A 19,598-nucleotide genomic window follows, 5' to 3' on the forward strand; every position below is an offset into this window, starting at 1 on the left:
AGTTTCAAAACAAAACTTGAAGAGGAAGTTTGAAATGTCTTGTATCGTGATTTGCATGTACCTGCTTAAAGGATAGACAAGTAAAGGTCTAGTGGCCATCACCTGAAGTTAGGCACATATAGATTAGAAGTAAGGATAGTTTTTTTTAGTAAATAATGAAACTTATGTTAACTCCCATCTTAGATTTTCAGTGCTTAATCTTTTACGCTAATATTTTACATTAATATTCAAGTAAGAAATTCTTCACTCAGAGGGTGTTGAGGCACTGGAAAAGGCTGCCCAAAGAAGCTGTGGATGCCCCATCCCTGGAATTGTTCAAAACCAGGCTGGATGGGGCTTTGAGCAACCTGGTCTGGTGGGGGGCTGGAACTACGTGATCCTTAAGGTCCTTTCCAACCCAAACCATTCTCTGTTTTTTCTTCCTTAAAGTTAAACTTCTAATTTAGCCAGATTTTTTTTTTTTTTTTTTTTGTAAAATAACTCGGACTCTGGAAGAAGTGAGATGAGAGGATCAGAAAACGTCTTTTTTGTTTTGAATATATTAAACCTGATGTTTGGGGAGATATTTTTTGTTCCCATTTAGTCAGGTTAGCCCCTGAATCTTTTCTATGATCTGTTGCAGTTCTAAAAATGTCTTTTCTTTAAATATACCATTTAAGTTAATTTGACAGAACATGAAAATCTTGCATTGATGAGAGCTAAAGAGAGTAGCAATTTTTTTTTTTGTCTTATTAGAAGTCATTCTTCTGGAGGTTTCTCTTGTGCTTTGTTCCCAGCTGCATTTGGAACAGAAACTTAAGTACAGTTCTTTCAAATCTTTTAGTCATTATAAATAGGGTTTTTATTGTTATTTAGGGTCTGTTTTTTGTGCTTTATTTCTGGTATTGTTTCTTGTCATTGTTTCCTCCTGGTACTCCTTAAATCATGGAAAGGAAACTATCACTGTGTGTGGTATGGCTTATACCTGTTGTTTTTCCTCTCCATTTCCCTTCTGCAATACAATTCTTCGAGTGCTGCAGTTCTTAATTGTCACTTAAAAAGCAGGAAGCATGGACCTCATGTGTGTGTGCTTGCCAGACCTTTTGAGAGAAGCAGATCAACCGGTGTCAGTATTCCTTGCACTCTAGCTGCAATGAGACATATTTAATCTTGTTAAGGTTCTCAAACTACTTTCTTCTATGTTTTGACAGGAGGCTGGAGCCCACAGAAAAACCCCTTCAGATTGTGTATGACTACTTGGCTGGGCTGGGTTTTGATGATCCTGTCAGAATGCAGGAAGAGGCTGCAAACTCTGATCTCAGCTGTATGATCCGCTTTTATAGTGGTAAGAACTTGTATGTGTGCACAGTGTCACTGTTCCCATAGTTTTAACTATGAGATGGAACCCAAAGTATCAGAAAGCATTTCTTAAAATAATGAGTTATCAAAATTAGTTAAAAAAAAAAAAAAAAAAGGCAAAGTTTTTTTTGTCGTTCTCTTGATCCTGTTTGTGGCTTGGAGAAAAGACAGCTCCATAGAAAGACACAGGATTACTGTGTGGCCTATAGTTTTTTATGTCATAATGAACGTCTTAGAACTCCTAATGGGATCAGAAACACTGCATTTCAGTCTAGGTATGCCATTTCTACTGCAGCCTGCCTGAAGATTATATTTTCAAAGGGTGTATGGATATGGGTGAGGAAGGTCTTGGCCAAATACCTCCACAGCCTGTGAAAAAATGAGTGAGAGTGCCAGCTGGTTAATAAAAATGCAAGTTGCCATCAAAACCCCAGTGCGTTTCATTGCAGAAGTGAGACTTCTGACTGGCCTACTGAGTCAGTTTGGGCAGGATACCATGTGCATAAGGTATGACAGAACAATAGTCATAGACCAGTTGGTGCACAGTGCTAGCAGTCAGAAAATGAATGCGCTGGAGAGGAAAATAAAAGAAATAAGGGGGAAGGAAGTTAATAATTTTATTACTTTCAATGTTTTAGCTGCTTATTTTTTGCATTTCAAGAAAAGGTCAAGAGGTTTTAATAGAAAGTTTCTTTTCCATCACGCAGCTGGGTAGCCTGACTAAGCTACTGGCCGTCGTTTGATTGATCTATGTTTTAAAAAAAAAAGTCATAAGAAATCAGCTTCTCAACCCTTTTACCTGAGACAAATCCCATCTGGCTGGGAGCTGTGTGCAGAGCAGGTGCAACAGTGTAGAGGCACAGTGGAGATGGAAAGAAGCGTGGCTTGTGTACAATCTGGATTTATATCGTAAGGGATAGAGTCAGAAGGTACTTCTGGTGGAAGAAGAGACATCAGCAACAGGGCTGCAGAGAACTTTTGAGGGGAAAAATGAGGAATGCAGTTTGGGTATGTCGAACAGGAACTGCAGAAGATTCAGAAACAGTGACTCAGCATAATGGAAACAAGTAGGTAGAAAATGGAATTGAGTAGTTTCTGTCAGCATGGGAGGATAGTCCTGCCTAGAAAGAGACTGTAAAGGAGAAAGTATAATGACTGAAGAGTATTCAGGAGACCTGTTTTAACAAAGTTAAAAGCAGATGCTAAGAAAGTGGTTCTTAAAGGTAGGGGAGGAAATAAAGAGAGGAAATGCTATGGAGGATTGTGGTAATTTTGCAAAGCCTGCAGCTGAGAACAGGGAAAGGAGTAATGCATTTCAGGCAGAGAAACATTACTTAGAGCACTGAGTAGCTGTCATATTTCCTTCACACCGTAGCAATGTGGCTTGGATTTCTCTGGTGTCTTTCTGCATTCGTTTGCTTTTCTTACGTGGTTCATTGTGTTTGTTTCTTTCCCTTGTGCATGGGGGTTCCTTATGCCCAGGTGGAATGGTGAGACTACAAGCGGTGGAACGTGTTAATAGAAATCTTACATTGATCAGCAGTAGGAAGGAAGCATGCTTCCTGAGGTCTGGTTGTTGAGATGCTGACAGGGACCCAAGAGTTTTATGAGGGGAGAGAATCAGTTAGATTGGCTGGGAGAAGGAGGGGGGCGGTGTGTCTTCATTTCAATGGAAGTCACTTGGAGAAGAGAGGTCAGTGACCCAGAGAGGCCAGGTGTTACGGGGTCTTTACATGCCTCAGCAACTGTTCGAATGGAAGAAGCTCTCCAGGGCCATCAGGCTGTCCGTCTATGTCAGATGTAACGAGTGTGAATTGTCGAGTGTCACGCACACTCTCTGTGGTGGCGAATTCTCTTTATTCCTTGTGTTGCTGTAGCTGGCCTTGTGCAATTCCTGAGGTGTTTAATTAGAGTTGCCAAGTTTAGGAGCTGCAGAGTGACAGGGAATTTCCTTATCCCTAGAGGTTAAGACCATTCTTACACATATCTATAGGAGTTGTGAAATAGCTGGGATTCAGAGTGGAAGTCCAAAGCAGCTAGTATTCTGTATTCAGAAAGAGAAAAATCTCAGAAAATGATAATTATAATCTCTGAATGGTAAATGGTGAATGAATCTCTCGATGGTAAATAGTCAGGTAGCATGCAGATTCATCTTTTCCATCTTCCTTATTTCTGGTGATGTTCACAAAGTCCTGTTTTATTCAAGAGAAGGACCAACAAGAGGCATTTATATTTTTCACATTTTCCGAGCCTGCTTTTACTGCTAGTCCCAAGACTTTTTTCCTGTACTTCAGATACACGCTCTTTGGTGTTTTTCTATGATTTAGTGCTCCACAGCTAGCAGTGCACATAGCACAGCTATAGTCAGTCAGTGCTCCGGTCCTTTCACTTAAATCATCTTCAGGAAATAACTACCGTTCTTCTGTAGTTGATTTTTCCAGGCCTCCCTTTAAAGCACAGTAGAAGCCACTTATTTGATGGTTTCTGTGAGTTTAGCTGACTCAATGAGTTCGTAATCACTTTTTTACTGCATCTGAAAGAAGGATGTTTGGCAAGAGCGAAAGTTTGCCAAGGACTGTAATTACCTGTAGATTAAAAATGCACTACGTGGGAACATTGTGCTGAAAGTCATACAGGGAGTGCTTTTCAGGCATCACTGCCCTAAGTTGCTTGTCTTCTGCGTGAGATTTTTATTTTAAGTACAACTGTGTGTCTTCTCTTTACTCATCTTTTATAATGCTTATTACTGCTGTGTTTCTATTTGAACTCACAGCTGAGAATGAAGAACAAATGGAAAGTAAACACAAATGTCCCCTTTTTCTTCAGAAAAGCCATGTCAAGTAGAACAGTTAGATCGCATCCTGCTCTCTGGAATCTATAATGTACGCAAAGGAAAGACCCAGTTGCACAAATGGGCTGAACGCTTAGTAATTCTCTGTGGTACCTGCCTCATTGTATCCTCTGTGAAAGATAGCCACACAGGGAAGATGCACATCTTGCCTCTTGTTGGAGGGAAGGTAAGACTATTTTGTATTTGTTAGCTTCCTGTAGATTAGAAAGGAAGAAAGGATTATAATGATGGGTATTACACACAAGAGGTTAATCTAGGCTGTATTACTGTATTATCAGGTGCAGAGACAATTGCACAACCCTTTTCTACTTGTTTTGCGTAGGTAGTCCTGAGGCTAATAAAATGCTTGAAGAGACACTGCTTATGAATTCGTGTTAGTAGCCATTGTTATGAATAGCCATTCTGGAGATGATTACCTATTGGATCTACTTCAGCAGAAAGATGTTAAGAAGGATTTACTCCTGTGTTTCTCACAACAGTTTTCAGCAAAAGACAGTGTTACTGGCACTTTGTAATAGCTCACTCTAGGCTTCAGATCCACTGTAATGCTGGAGTTTAGGCAGACTGCTTTGTTTTCATTTCTCCCTTTGCAGGTGGAAGAAATGAAACGTCGGCAGTACACTCTTGCTTTCACATCTGCTGGAGCACAAGCTCAAACATACCATGTCTCCTTTGAAACACTGGCAGAGTGCCAGCGGTGGCACAGACAGGCATCCACGGTGAGGGCCTGGAGACTGCAGCACTTTGGGGTGGTGGGTACTGAGGGTAAGATGGGATTTGTGATAACGTGCTTGGTCTGCAGGCAGAGATTAAGCTTGGGTGCTGGAGAAGGTACCTGGGATGCTTTCCAGCTTTCTTCATTTCTTAGGTACTCACGACTACAGAGACTTTCTTTTAGCATTTTCTTGGGGCTCTGCCTGTTCAGCAATGTGTTGACTAGTAGTTCTGCATTTTTTAACCCCCCACAGCTACTGAGAGTAGCTAATCACATGCCACTAGAACAAACCCTGTGGACTGATTGACTTTACAGCCATAAAAACCTATTAAATGCTTCTGCTGCCATATCTGACTCTGACCTGTGGCCTGGAATGGCACTCTGGTAGGTTTGAGTTAACTAGCACAGAGATCATAGATCAGCAAGGGAAGCGTAGCTTGTTCAGAGCTGCATCTGTATTTCACGTGGAAGTACAATTAGCTGGTGATAGCTCAGTGCTGGCCCACACTTTGACCTCTTATATATAATATTGTGAAATATGAAATGAGTTGCAGGATAAAATATGTCATAAAATCTGGAGTGAAGCATATAAGGCCTCAAAACAGAGTATATGTAATTAAAGGAGATCTGATATTTGCAGATGCTTTATGAAATGTTGCAAAATTATAATGTATGAAGCCTTTTCATCATAGCAGAAGTTTTCCAGTATTATACCCTGAACAAGCAAACAATAAGTCAGAAGAAGCAGGTAGGCCAAAAAGAGGTTCTGTAAGCACCAAAAGACAAAACTGGAAGGTCAGCTGATTCCTTTTTGCAATTTGCATCTTTGGAAGGCACTCGGAGACTATGCTTTCTCAGCAATTTTCTCAACTAGAGGTATGGTTTTCTCTATTAGGTTGGTTCTCTTACAGTCCAGCTTTTAGTGAGCGTCCATTGTACCTACAAAGCAGAGCTTTATGTATGTTCTTGTTGATATCCAGAAGTGCCTCCTTGTTATGGGGCTTGCAGAGACAGTAGACATAAGTTCATACTCCATGGACTTGATTTCCTGCATGGACTCTACCTGTGTTTGGCGGGTACAAGAGCATTCTTTCATTTTCTTGTAAATTGCTTACTACATGCATTCTTTGTTTTTTAAGTCCATTAGGCTGCCACAGAAGAATTGTTGCACAGCTGCAACTCTTCCTTTTTCTTTTCAGGTTGTGTCTATGCGACTTAGCATGGTTGATCTTTCATGCTACAGCCTTGAGGAAGTACCTGAGCACCTCTTCTACAGTCAAGACATCATCTACCTCAACCTACGACACAATTTTTTGAGATCATGCGGAGCAGGGAGTCTTGACTCCCTTTGCAGGTCTGCAAAGAATTATTTTTCTTCTACATTTGGAGTTCTGGACATGTGCATCCAGGGGTGAAGAGAAGGGAGCATATTGCCTGTTCTTATGGGATGTTTAAAGATTGATCTTTAGGAAGCTTTAACAAATGAAGGAACTAGGAAGCAGAACTGGGCAATGCAGGCAGATAAAAGCTTACAGCAGTTTATGGTATTCGTGAACTCCCTTCCACAAATTCTTTGTGTTAAGTGTTACCTCAGATGAGCCTAGTAGAGCGACACGCTAGTTGTGTAGACAGGATGCAATACTAATATAAGGCTGCTTGCTAAACTGAGAGCATTTTGGGGTATAAAATAAAAGGTGAGGAAAAATGTGATGCTGTTTTTGTGGGTAAGAGTTTGTAGAAAGAAGTGGAGATCTGAAAAAGCCTACTTAGTAAGTTCTGAATGTTAATGTTCATTTGAAATGGGCAGAGGGCCTGTGAGACTCCAGCTTTACTTTGGCAACTTGTAAGAGAGTAGCAGATGTGATGGTATGGAAGCATAATGTCGTCATCTTATGATGCTTTCAGAGCTTTCTTGCCTTTCCCTTTTACAGCTCTACTAGGCCTTCCATTGTGCCTAGCTTGAAAAGGGTATTCCCTTCTTTTGATCTATTCTTAGAGTAGTTGCAGTTCATGTTTTAGTGTCTTATCTTTCCCAGCTTCACAATGGTAGATTGGTACTCCAAATAATTCTTGCAAGGTAAATTTATTGAACTGAGGATTTTTAGTTCTCCCTAATTTAGTAACAGTCACTCAGAGGAAGTCAGGAATCAAGGTAAAAGGTTCTTGTCTGTTTCTGCAGTAAAAACACGATATTTGATCGTTGTCAGTGTTACCACTGAGATATGAAGTATCAGTGACTTAAAATCACATTTGTGTAGAAACTGACGTAATGACTTAGATGACTATCATCAGTGTACAAAGACACCTTGTGACTGTAAGTTTTTGCTTTGAGACCATGGAGATTTGCAAATTAACTGATATTCTTGCCACTAGGTTTTCTCAGTTGAAGAGCCTGAACTTGTCTCATAATAGACTGGGAGAGTTTCCTCTATCACTGTGTGAGATCTCTACTCTGACAGAGCTTAATGTCTCCTGTAATGGACTACATTGCTTGCCAACACAGATTGGCAAACTATTGAAGTGAGTGTATTTTTCTTTCCCTCGTCATAAACTTTCTTAATGTTTTGGTTGAGCACAGCTGACGTGAAGGTGCTACTTATGAAAGTATGAGTGCTGGTCAGCCACTTCTCCCGTGAAGACTGAATGGTAGATAAGACTCCAGGAGAGAGTTGAGAACTAAGACCGGCAATAAGGCTTGTTTTTCCTTCCAAATAAAGATATCACGATATTTTTATACAGTTGTCTTTTAAAAAGTTACTGGTATATAGCAAGTTACTGCTCATTATTTGTGACTTCCTGCCTATTCTACTAACTAAAACACGCTGTGGTAAATCAGTTTTGTAATAGTGGAGACTAATGGATTTTGTCTATTTTGAAGTGGCCTTGGAGGACACTTAACAGTTAGTTACCATGTCTTGAAGCACAAGTGCCACCTTGCTGAACTGCAATAGACTTGAAGGCTTCTGAGCCTATGAATATATTCCCACTGAAGCCTTTTCTGTTCTCTTTACTATTATGGTGTTACCTTATTGGTTAAACATTAAAAAAAAAAAAGTTTACAAAAGAGCAGTTAGAAGTTTCTAAAGATTATGCTGTCAAGGACATTTCCAGAAACCACAGATTTCTACAGTGAACATCTATAAAGATCAACCAGGCTTTGTAGAACTACATAAAAATATACACACCTCTCAGAATTCTGAGACCTCATTTATATAAGCAAGAACATGCTGGTTATATCACTGAAGTATTTATAAGTGTTTTACACAAAAGGGGTAGCAGATTTTGTGACTGTACACAAGTTTAAGGTATAATAACAGTCTCGGGTGCAATTCCTTAATCACTAGTGTAAAAAAGTTTCAAATGCTGATGTAGAAAAGATGAGGAAACGTGCAGATGAAGCATTGTCTGAAGACAGTTTGTCGTCATTGTTTCTCAAATATGTCAATGCACATTTTTCTGCAGCTGCAGAGGAGTGTGACTTTCCAAAGTTCTGTTTATTATTTGTATTTAATATTTTCAATACCGATGCAGTTTCTGTTAAAAAGTTTTAATTTATTGTATAAAACTTTTCTGTGGTAACTTCTCGCAGAGGACTAGTGCTTTTTCTAACACTAGCGTACGGTGCATGTGTTTTGATAGCTTTCTACAGAATTGATTGTTTTTTGTGTTCGGAAGTTTTTAACATGAAAGTAGTTGGGTGATCCCTTCTGAAAATTTTATCTTAAAATATTTGCTGGAGGAAAACTTCTCCAGTTTCGTCTGTGAATACCCAAGATACACCAAAGCTTAAGCTTAGATAAATTTAATTGCAAAGCTATTATTGCTTTTGGATTTGCAATAGATAAATGTTGGTATTGAGCTATTGGTTCATTGTGGCCTGTTCTTCCTCCAGCTTTTATCTTTTTTTAAAAAGAAAAAAAGAAAAGGATATCTGCAGCTACGATGGATGTACATAAGGCATTTCCAGAGCGGTCTTTTGGCTGTACACAAACTGTAATTCACATGCAAACTTAAAGTTTTCAAAGGATTACAACTTAGTCAGTTATGGATCCAGTTATCTTCTTGACCCCTTAAGCCCTTCTTCTTTATAAGAACTTCTTATGGCCCCAGGCTGCATTTTTACTACTGCTAAGCACTGTTGAGCAAGTTCTTTGTTGGAATGTGGTCATGAGAAAAGAATTGTATTTTGGAGGCTCGAGTCTCAAGAGTCATACAAACTTCAAAGCAATTTATTTTGCAACAGAAAGGTACCCTGGAAAATATTATTTTCTGAATGGCTGCTGGGGAGACTAGAATTTAAAAATCTGTTATCAGTGTTTTAGTGTGGTAGGAATTGTGATTAAACTGTGCTATAAGTGCCATAACTGAGTGAGTGCCACGATAGTGATATGAGACTTCAGTGATTGGATGCTGTTGACACTTCTATTGTTGCTGTTGTTACTAAGTGATGGGCTTTGAGAGGCCTGTTGTGTTACTGCTGTCTTTTTTATTTCTACTTTGTCATACGTCTTTTAAAGATTGTCCAGCATGCTAAATGAGTTCGTAATTTGTAGAAAACCAAATGATTAAGTAAATATCCTTTATTTACAACACAAGTAGTGATTTTTATTTTGTTTATGAAAATTTGGCACAACTAGAAGTTTACCTCCAAAATAATTTAGGAACTATTTGGTGTTGTGTATATGCAATTCCAAGACTATTACTTGAGTGATAAAATTACTCCAGTAACTTTATGGATACAAGAATAAAAATTTTATCCATAAATACCATTAAAAATAACCACATTGAGACCTTGCAGTTATGCAGGTAAATTCACTGAAAATGCAAAAATGTGACATTCAGTACTCTTTGCTGAATTACTTTCTTTTTTTTCACTGCTGCAGTCTCCAGAGCTTCTGGCTAGATGGGAATTTCCTCACATCCTTACCAGAAGAGCTGGAAAGTCTGCAACAGCTCAGCTGTCTTGGGCTTTCCTTCAATAACTTCCGTGAGCTACCAGCAATTTTTGAGAAATTAACTTTTTTAGACAAACTAGCACTGGCGGGGAATTTGCTAGAGACCCTGGACCTTGCAGTGCTGAACCGTATGAGTCACATCAAAAGCGTGGACCTGAGGTAAGGGGTCAACTTGCACTTACATATAGATGTATAAACTAGATTACTGCTTTCTCTTTACAGCAGAAGAGCTGTGTAAATTCTGGTACATTTTGCAATAAATTGGGTGTTCTGTTTTTTTTCGCCTCTTATTGATTCTTTAACTTTTAGGGAGTTCTGTTTCTGAGGGCATGCAGGATTCGCTTAAAGAAACTAGGCTAACCGAACAATGCCTGAAGCAACTCAGTCATGGAATCACAGAATGCTTTGTGTTGGAAGGGACCTTAAAAGATCATCTAGTTCCAACCCCCCTTGCCATGGGCAGGGATACAAGAAATGTGACTTAGTACTCTTGTTTCCTTTTTTTCATATGCTGTTACCATGAGCTTAGCTTTGATCTCTCCTAGCCTTTTCTTTTTTTGTTTTGTTTCGTTTTTTCCTCTAGAGGTATATTAGGGGTATATTCCTGATTCTTGAGGCTGCCAGCTGCAGAGCTCTCTGAGAGGGACAAAGAATTTTCTGTCTGTGGCAAGGCAGCCTAGTATCTGGTCTCTGTATTAGCTTGCTCTGTCAGTGCTAAGTAACTGTCCGTTGGCCTGGCTTCAAATTTCTAGACCGTTGTCTTCAGAATCTCTCAAATTCTGGGAAATTTAGTAGAATGGTTTCATCTAGCAGTACAGACGTAGGAACCATTTTTCATCATATTCACTGCCTGAGATCCACCATTGCTCCTCATATATCTCACTGTACTTTGGGGTTAGCCTTCACCAGATCTCTTCCTTTCTCTCTTCTTACTCACATCCAGTGTTCAGTGTCCTATTTTCTGACTCTGTACCTCTTATTTCTGAATATTTAGGCTGAACAACCTGAAGAGAGCAGCAGATGACACTCCAGAGGGGAATAAATCAGTGACTTACATGGATTTACGAGACAATCATCTGACAGACCTGGATCTCAGCTCATTGGGCAGCCTGGAGCAGCTGCACTGTGAACGGAATAAGCTAAAAGAGTTGACACTGAGTGGCTTCTCCCTTCGGGCCCTTTATGCCAACAACAACTGTACGTCTGTTTACCTTCTTCATCAGCCTTCCTCCTTCAAGCCTTGGGAGTAAAAGAAGCAGCCCTTTGCTATCTCCCACAAAAAGAAATATTTACAATTATGTTTACAGTAGTGAGACCATACATGATGGGTCTTGGGAGGTCAGATCATAGGGATCACATTATGGATGTATGTGTGTTGACTTTGTAACAGGGAGAGGTTATACTGCTGAGTTGCTGTCCAAGGAATTTGTATTCCAGTAACAACTGCTTGTGAGTCCACAAGCAGAAGTACTGTTCTCCCTTGTGGCATGATGGCAGATGTGCCCCATGTGGCAGATGGAGAATGGAACAGTGAGAAGCTGTAGTGTGCATATGATAGATGTATGAAGAGTGAACTCTTTCTTAAGAAGGATAGTAGAGACATTGAGTATCTGCAGAGTAAGGCTGAGAGTCTCACTTGCTAGCTAGTCTGTGTGCTTCTCTGCTGTTTTCCCCTCTGCAGTTGTAATTATTTGCTTTACTTCTTCAGGTCTTTCTTCTGTCAATGTTTATCCAGTTCCTGGTCAACTGACATGTCTAGAACTCGTCCAGTAAGTGACTGTACAGTACGGAATATAAAGCAAGTATCTGAACACTTTGTTTTCTGCAGAAAATTTCTGGAGCTTTTAAGCTTTTGAAAGAGTTGAGAGCAATTGAGAAAAGGCACTCCATCTTCACGATAGAACGGGAAAACCCAACACTGAATGTGTCCCAGACCAGAAGCCCCTCCGAAGCAGTTTGACCTGTCTAGGTGATTAGCTGTCCTTCAGCTATAGGCTGTAATCAGCAAAATAAGCCAAATAGGGACCACTGAACCTGTGGCAGTTTACTGGGCCAAATGGTGGGAATCTATTGTGCAAACATTTGGATGTTGGTGATCATCACTGTTGGCTTTATTGCCTACATCCACCCAAGAGCAGCATTGTTGGACCCATAAGATAGGATGTCCAGAGGATTTGATGACATTTTGCTTCAGTTTTGGGTTGAAGCGCAATAGCAAGGTAGCATAGGGTGACTAGTTCTGCTATGTCAGTGCTTTCAACGAACAAAACCCTCATCATCAGAGCCTTGCAACAGTATTTTCTACCAATCATGCACCAGCTCAGTTTGCATTGCGCAGTTGGCCATGAGATAAATTCCTTGTGACTAGCTCAGATATTGTTCATTTTTTGCTTTTTTTTTGGTTTGGCTGTCACTAGTGCTGTGCAGGGCATATTCAAACAGGACATATTCCATATGGAGTGCTCGTGTCTAGCTTTTTCTCCTTTTCACAGCAATCAGCTGCAGTGTGTCCCAGACTGGGCCTGTGAAGCAAAGAAACTGGAAGTTTTGGATATGAGCTACAACCTCCTTGTGGAACTCCCATCAAGGTAGGCAAACTACTTCATCAGTGATGTGGATGAGGGGATTGAGTGCACCCTCGATAAGTTTGCAGATGACACCAAGTTAGGCACAAGTGTTGACCTTCAGGGGTAGGAGGGCTCTGCAGAGGGATCTGGATAGGCTGGGCCAATGGGCCAAGGCCAACTGTATGAAGTTCAAGGCCAAGTGCCAGGTCCTGCACTTGGGGCACAACAACCTCATGCAATGCTACAGGCTGGGGGAAGAGTGGCTGGAAAGCTGCCTGGTGGAAAGGGACTTGGGGCTGTTGGGCGATAGCTGGCTGAATGAGAGCCAGCAATGTGCTCAAGTGGCCAAGAAGGCCAACAGCATCCTGGCTTGTGTCAGAAATAGCGTGGCCAGCGGGATTAGGGAAGTGATTGTCGCTCTGTACTCCTCACTGGTGAGGCCACATCTCAAATACTATGTTAAGTTTTGGGTCCCTAACTACAAGAAAGACATAGAGGTGCTGGAGTGTGTCCAGAGAAGGGCAATGAAGCTGGTGAGGTGTCCAGAAAAACAAGTCTTATGAGGAACAGCTGAGAGAACTGGGGGTGTTTAGCTTGGAGAAAAGGAGGCCCAGGGGAGACCTTATCACACTCTACAATTACATTAAAGGAGGCTATAGTGAGGTGGGGATTGGGCTTTTCTCATAAGCACCAAATGGTAAGATGAGAGGTAACAGCCTCAAGTTGCTCCGGGGGAGGTTATGTTGGATATTAGGAGAAATGTCTTTCCTGAAACAGTTGTGAGCATTTAATGTTTTTAAGCCATTCTGTAGAGGTCCATAAGGATCCAAGGATTCCAAGTTAAAACCTCACCCAAATGGGCAGGGTGGTTCTAGGCTATGTCCAGATGTGTTTGGGTGCCCTTTCTGGTTTTTTTTTTTACAATTTTTTTTGCAGTTAGTGAGGATAGAAGCCCTTTTCCAGAATTGTAGTGATTATTGAAGTAAATATGACAACAGCCTTGGAAACACTACAGGAGTGCTAAGCAGCCTCTTAAAGCCCTGAGTCTAAGTTGTCACTTCTTTCTGCCTACAAGTTTAAACGGGAATTTAAACCCATCCTTTGTGATTTTTCTCTTTTTCGTGTACATGAGAGAATGTTAGGTGTGTGCACACAGATAGACTTGTGTCACAAATTAGAGATCTGTAGTAGTGTAGAGGGAAATGCAGATATACTTCTGAGCACAAATGGACTGAATTATCTTGCTACACATGTTTTTCTGCTTTGTCATTGTTTGCATTTGATGGATCAGCGTACTTTAATTTTTCTCTGCTGTACTGTCAAATTACAACTGATTAAATATTCCATTTTCCCATTATGTGGATGTGAAGTGGAGTGAACCAAGCTGTCATAGTAAATTGTGTCTTTATAGGATCCTCAGCAGCTTGAGCCTTCGGAAGTTGATGGTGGGGCACAATAATCTGCAGAGCCTCCCACCTCTTGTAGAACACATTCCACTGGAGGTGCTGGATCTTCAGCACAACCTGTTGACTGAACTCCCTGAGATGCTCTTTTTCAAGGCTCTGAAGTGAGTGACAGTAACATGCGTCTTCTGACTGCGTTAACCTTTGAAGCTGTGAAGGCCATTAATGGTATCTGCGTGACTGTCCTTGTGAGGTGCTATGGGCTTTGTTGCCATTTGCGTAAGAGATAATGAGTGTGCTTTATGAGGAGGTAATTTAGGGGCCATGAGAGAAATCAGCAAGCTGATGTGAGGGTATCAGTCCATGTTACTGTTTAGTTATAGGAAAACAGATACTTGCCTAACCCAACAGTCAACCAATGTATTAACTTCAGTTTCAATTGTTTCTAAGATCCTGTTACTGCATGGAGAACTCTGTCTTTAAAAGTAGTGCATGAATTGAGATGCAAAGAAGACAAGACATACAGATTTTCAGATGTTACAACAGAAAGCACATCAGGTTGTGGGAGAACAGCAAGAGTGACCCTTACTGTTTGTCTATTCAGACATGAGTCAACCCTTCTTAAAAGACTCTAAGCAAGAGTTTATGTAGTCTGCTTCCGCCAATATTACCCACTCTCTCCATCAGCTCTTCAGTACCCACTGTTTACTGTAAAATGCTGTGTGCATCTGCAATGTTACGTAGCTAGTAAGTCATTTGTAGACTCATAAATCTTAATGTGAGTAGGGATGTTACGCTGTGTTGTCTGAGTTGCATAGTGTTGTTGCTTTGTCTGCATAGGCAATTACATAGCTGTTTTTCCTGCTGTTAATAGAGTGGTTTAGATGAAGTCTGGTTTTTTGCACTTGCTGTGGTTAGCCTCAGGTACCTGAATGTATCTGCAAACAGCCTGGAGTCCTTGCCCTCTGCATGTACAGGGGAGGAGAGTCTGAGCATGCTGCAGCTGCTTTACTTGACCAATAACAACCTCACAGACCAATGCATCCCTGTCTTGGCGGGACACACAAGTCTACGGATCCTGCATCTGGCAAACAACAACTTACAGGCGTTCCCTGCAAGGTAAATACATAAGGCTGGTGGGTAAGATGGGCAGTCAGCATCCTCCTGGTGAGCATTTACTTTGTGCTTCAGTTGCTGTCAAAGCAAGATGTTGTCCCTTTGGCTTGATGGCAAAGACCTGCCATCCCCACGTGTGTGCACAGGAATAATGTTAAGGGGGATCTGGCACACGGTGCTGCTGGCTGCAGCGGTTCCTATCCTCCTAGTTGTGGTGGATGTGTGTGTGGGAATGGGGGCATTATTTCTTCACAACTTCAGTGTTACTGGCATGCAGCTTGCTGTGCTGCATATTTTCACTTTTCAGTCTTGCCAGAAGGCCCCTAACCAGACTTGTCTGAACCCTTGCCCAATGGAGGTCATATAATTTCATCCGTTAATTCATGCACCAGGCTCACAATTTGGTGTTGAAATAGTGAGAAATCAATCCATGCTTACTATAGAAACTTATGAGGCTAGAGATTCCCATGTGTTCCTACAAAATTGTAAATATACTCAGCCTTTTTAATTTCTTAGAATGTAGGAAAGGTTCCTTTGAACCTTTTCCAACTTCTGATGTTTTTCTGGCTATATAGACAGCAGAACTTGGATGCTGCTCTATTAAAAATCATAAGCAAAGATAGTTTTGCCTGCCAGCATCTGAGTCCCCTGAGGATTCTGAAGACTATTTCGTCTCTTATTGCAACTTGTAGAAGTTTCTATGTGCATAGCATTACTTAGCTAATTTAAATCGCGTGCTTTTAAGGTAATCTTAGGTTACCAAATAGCTCATATTACTATATGTTGAAACTGAAATTCCACTATGTTTTTTTATCTGCAAATTCTTCTAGGCTTAATTTCATGTGTGCATATATTCTTTTTAATCACTGATTGACTGTCATTGATTCAAATGTGGCTCCCTGCCAAGGCCCTAATAGTAGGACTAACACTGAATTCTTATTTCATTATTACTTTTCAGTATCTTCTGCCATCCAATCTTAGGGTATCAAATGTCTCTTTGAAGTGTAGTGTAGGGTTAGTGCTATACTGGTAGACTTCTGTGTCAGTTTAATTTGTAGTCTCATTTAAAAAAATAAAAATAAAAATCTGCTATGTTATCACAGAAATTATTTTTTTTGTGTGTCAGCACAATTAATGCAATATTGATTGCATCAGTGCAAGCTTTGCCATGATTTTCACTGGTACTGGTTAGGCAATGGAACCACTGTCTTGTAAATCTGTTTATTCCTACAAGGTACACTGACACAGCTTAGATTTTTCGCTGACAGTTTTCAAATTAAGACTTTACAGTCTTCTGCTTTAGTGCTGTAGAAGTCAAGTGAAGGGATCTGTCTGTAGGGTAAATCCAAGCCGGGCATCTGGGGACCCTGAATTTTAAGTACAGTATCTCTTTGGACTCTTGGAGGATACATGGTTTTGAATCAATGAATTAGAAATGTAGATTTTAAAGAGCACTGTCTATGGATACTATATCTGTGGGTTCAAAAAGTGACAAAAGATACGGTATTCTTTTGGCCTAAAAGATATGGTATTCTTTTGTTTCCCTTTCAGCAAACTCAGTAAGCTGGAGCACTTGGAAGAGCTGAATCTGAGTGGCAACAAACTGAAAACAATTCCCACAACAGTGTCAAACTGCAAGCTACTTCATACTCTTATTGCACACTCAAATGAAATCAGCATCTTTCCAGAGATCCTGCATTTGCCCCGTATTCAGGTATTCTTATGGAGCAGGTAATGAGAAGAAGTTTGGGTGGGAGAATGAAGAGTAGCTGCTAGAAGAGGAACTGGAGATCCCAGCATTTTGCTCAATTAGCTTGTGAAGAGGGAGCAAGATACACATTCTAGATCTGTTCCCTCTCATAACTGACTGAAGATGGTTCACCTCTTTAATCTTCGCTGTCTCTGTCTTGGTGTATTTCTTCTGTACCATTTGAGACAGCAGGATGTGTTATTTATCTAGGTAAACTTGTATGTATAGGCCTTACATTATCTTTAGTGTGACCCATTTTTCTGTATTAGAGTCCTGGCTATTGCAGGTTATAAGCATTTGATGATTATAAATCATTCTTCTACTGATAGGTCAGCTCCATTTTCATGACCTGTTTGAGAGATACAACCAGTAGCAGGAATATATATCATGTTAGGAAGGAGCAGTGGAGTAACTGATCACATGAGAGAACAGAATATTTTCTTTGTCATTGTGCTTTTTTTTTTTTTTTTGATACTGCAGATTGTGGACTTGAGTTGCAATGAGTTAACTGAAATCCTTATTCCTGAGGCACTGCCAGCTACCTTGCAAGAGTTGGACCTGACTGGAAACACAAACCTGGTCCTAGAACACCAGACACTGGACATCTTCAGGTGAGTCATGGAGATGCTAAGCCACTAGTGACAGGCACAGGGAAGGGTAACCCTTCCCAGGAGAGGAAATGGAATAGTAATGTATGTATCATAGTACTGCATAATGGTATAATGTTCCCTGCTTAGGCAGCTGAAGCTTTCTATCCTGTAGTAAGGGAAAGGGCTGGGTTCAAACTGTCAGAACAATCAAATAATTTTTCAAGTGGTATGAGGTTCTCCCACCTGTATCCGGCATAAGTAGTCAGACATCTCCAGAAGGCCAAGCACCTCTTCTTGGTGCAGTTCTTTCAACAGGCTGCTGTCTAAAATTCTAGACTGTATGTGGTCCTTTGGCCACAAGCTGTTCAGCATGGCATCTAGAAGTGATTTTTCTTCTTCTCTCTCCATAGTCACATTACCACTCTGAAGATTGATGCTAAGCCCTCCCTCACAACTGACTCAGCACTCACTTCCACCTTCTGGAGTCATGGAATAGCTGAGATGGCTGGCCAAAGAAATAAGTAAGTATTGTGGTCTGCTGAACCCTGACACTTTGTCTCCTCGGGGTGCTAAGTGGAGTGCATTGCTAAGCACCCATGCAGACATGTTCTGCTGAACAATTCATCCGTCTCTCTGTCTCTCAATCTCTTGCTCATTCTTGCTAACTCAAGCCTCAGTGCTGTCCTTTTCCTTGTTTGTCATGCTTATTCTGGGACCTTTAGGCTTTGTTTCCCACTCTAGCAGAGGTGCTTTTGCTTTCTCTTGCAAACTCTGCCCCTTGTCCTCTCCTCAGCATGTTCAAGGAGGGTTTGGGAGTGTCAATAATAAGCAGCAGCTGTACATCTCATGGGGCAGTGGATGTAGGGTCAGTGGCTTTGCTGCCCTGTGAGAACAGTGCTCACGACAAGGTACCTGATGGCTGTGGTTTTGGGGACCATGCAATCCTTCAAGGCAGATTAACTTTGCCCGTATGTTTTTCTAACAGGTTATGTGTGTCAACGCTGGCAATGGGAAGCTTTGCAGAAGGAGTGGAGGCTGTGTATGGCATGTTTGATGGTGATAAGAATGAGGAGCTGCCACGTCTACTGCAGTGCACCATGGCTGATGTGCTACTGGAGGAGGTACAGCAGTCGGACACGATGTTCATGTCCAACACCTTCTTGGTCTCCCACAGGTAGGACAGTGAGCAAGCTGGTCCTGGTGGGACCTGCATAGGTGCATCGGTTAATGTGCTAGGTGGGGTGAGGCCACACTCCAGAATGCCTGTCATGGAGTCTGGAGCCTTCCTACACCTTCTCCTCCAACAGGAAGCTGGGCATGGCTGGACAGAAGCTGGGTTCCTCTGCTGTCCTTTGCTATATTCGTCATGATTTGTCTGATCCAGCCAGCAACTTTTCTCTGACGGTGGCCAATGTTGGGACATGCCAAGCCATTCTTTGCCGAAGTGGAAAACCTCTGCTCCTCTCCAAAGTCTTCAGCCTCGAGCAGTGTTCAGAAGATGCTAAGAGAATCAAAGAGCAAAAAGCCATTATAACAGAGGTTGGTTTAGACTTCAGCTTTCACCTGCCAGTAAAAGCTTGGTTCAAGTACACACCATTCTGAGCTCTACTGCCTGCACAATGCTGCAGGGGAGAGGGTTGCATGAAGATACTCACATGACTTATCTGTTGCTTCCTGCCCTGTTTCTATTGATAATTAGCTGTTCAGAATGACATATTCCTTAAATACCCATCATGGCCTGAGAATTACAGGTACAGAATGCCAAGAATGAGTTGGGGAGAGGTGGAAGAAAGAAAATAGATGTGGAGCTAAATTGAGATGTGGAGAGAGTGGTATATAACACTGTTTATGACTTGGGTGAGTGTGGAGAAGAGCCACGGAGGACCAGAGCAGGGCGGCCTGGGAGATCATGTTGTCTCAAAATTCACAAAATAATCTAGTCCATCTTGTGTTTCTTGGAAACCATGACTCAAGTACCTCTCTTCGGATTTATTCCATGTTTTATTCAGTGAAGGTACAGACTAAGTGGCTATTGAGATATACTGAATGTAGATATCAAGTAGGAACAGGTGGAAATTTTACACAAAAAAGGCAGAAGTGTATTTTTGTGTTTATTATTATTATTTGTATTTTTATACAAAAGTATTAAAATGATTTTGGAAAAATTCTCTAAATATTAACTTTCTAAAAACTTGGAAAAAACAGGGAAGTTCCAAAGAACTGGAAAATATGTAGTCAAAAAAGAACTGAGAAATCAGTGCCAGTCATATTAGCTTTATGAACAGTGGATCTTTAAAAAAAAAAAAAAAAACA

At 41.0% G+C, this 19,598-nt stretch overlaps 1 protein-coding gene across 2 annotated transcripts in view; it reads left to right on the forward strand.

Moving 5' to 3' along the window:
- Positions 1–19,598, forward strand: part of PHLPP2 (PH domain and leucine rich repeat protein phosphatase 2) — a 33,294-nt gene that overhangs the window by 8,508 nt on the left and 5,188 nt on the right. The window contains exons 3-18 of one of the 2 annotated variants that reach the window (XM_083794915.1): positions 1,191–1,324; positions 4,165–4,355; positions 4,783–4,908; positions 6,104–6,258; positions 7,278–7,424; positions 9,788–10,018; positions 10,854–11,056; positions 11,568–11,628; positions 12,352–12,447; positions 13,838–13,993; positions 14,748–14,948; positions 16,497–16,659; positions 17,176–17,306; positions 17,696–17,806; positions 18,271–18,459; positions 18,593–18,824. In XM_083794915.1, the coding sequence (XP_083651041.1) occupies positions 1,191–1,324; positions 4,165–4,355; positions 4,783–4,908; positions 6,104–6,258; positions 7,278–7,424; positions 9,788–10,018; positions 10,854–11,056; positions 11,568–11,628; positions 12,352–12,447; positions 13,838–13,993; positions 14,748–14,948; positions 16,497–16,659; positions 17,176–17,306; positions 17,696–17,806; positions 18,271–18,459; positions 18,593–18,824 (2,527 nt within the window). The remainder of the gene's footprint in view (positions 1–1,190; positions 1,325–4,164; positions 4,356–4,782; positions 4,909–6,103; positions 6,259–7,277; positions 7,425–9,787; positions 10,019–10,853; positions 11,057–11,567; positions 11,629–12,351; positions 12,448–13,837; positions 13,994–14,747; positions 14,949–16,496; positions 16,660–17,175; positions 17,307–17,695; positions 17,807–18,270; positions 18,460–18,592; positions 18,825–19,598) is intronic. The other variant, XM_083794916.1, reaches the window with a different exon arrangement.

The sequence above is a fragment of the Anser anser genome, assembly GCF_964211835.1.
Source record: "Anser anser genome assembly, chromosome: 11".
Taxonomy (NCBI): domain Eukaryota; kingdom Metazoa; phylum Chordata; class Aves; order Anseriformes; family Anatidae; genus Anser; species Anser anser.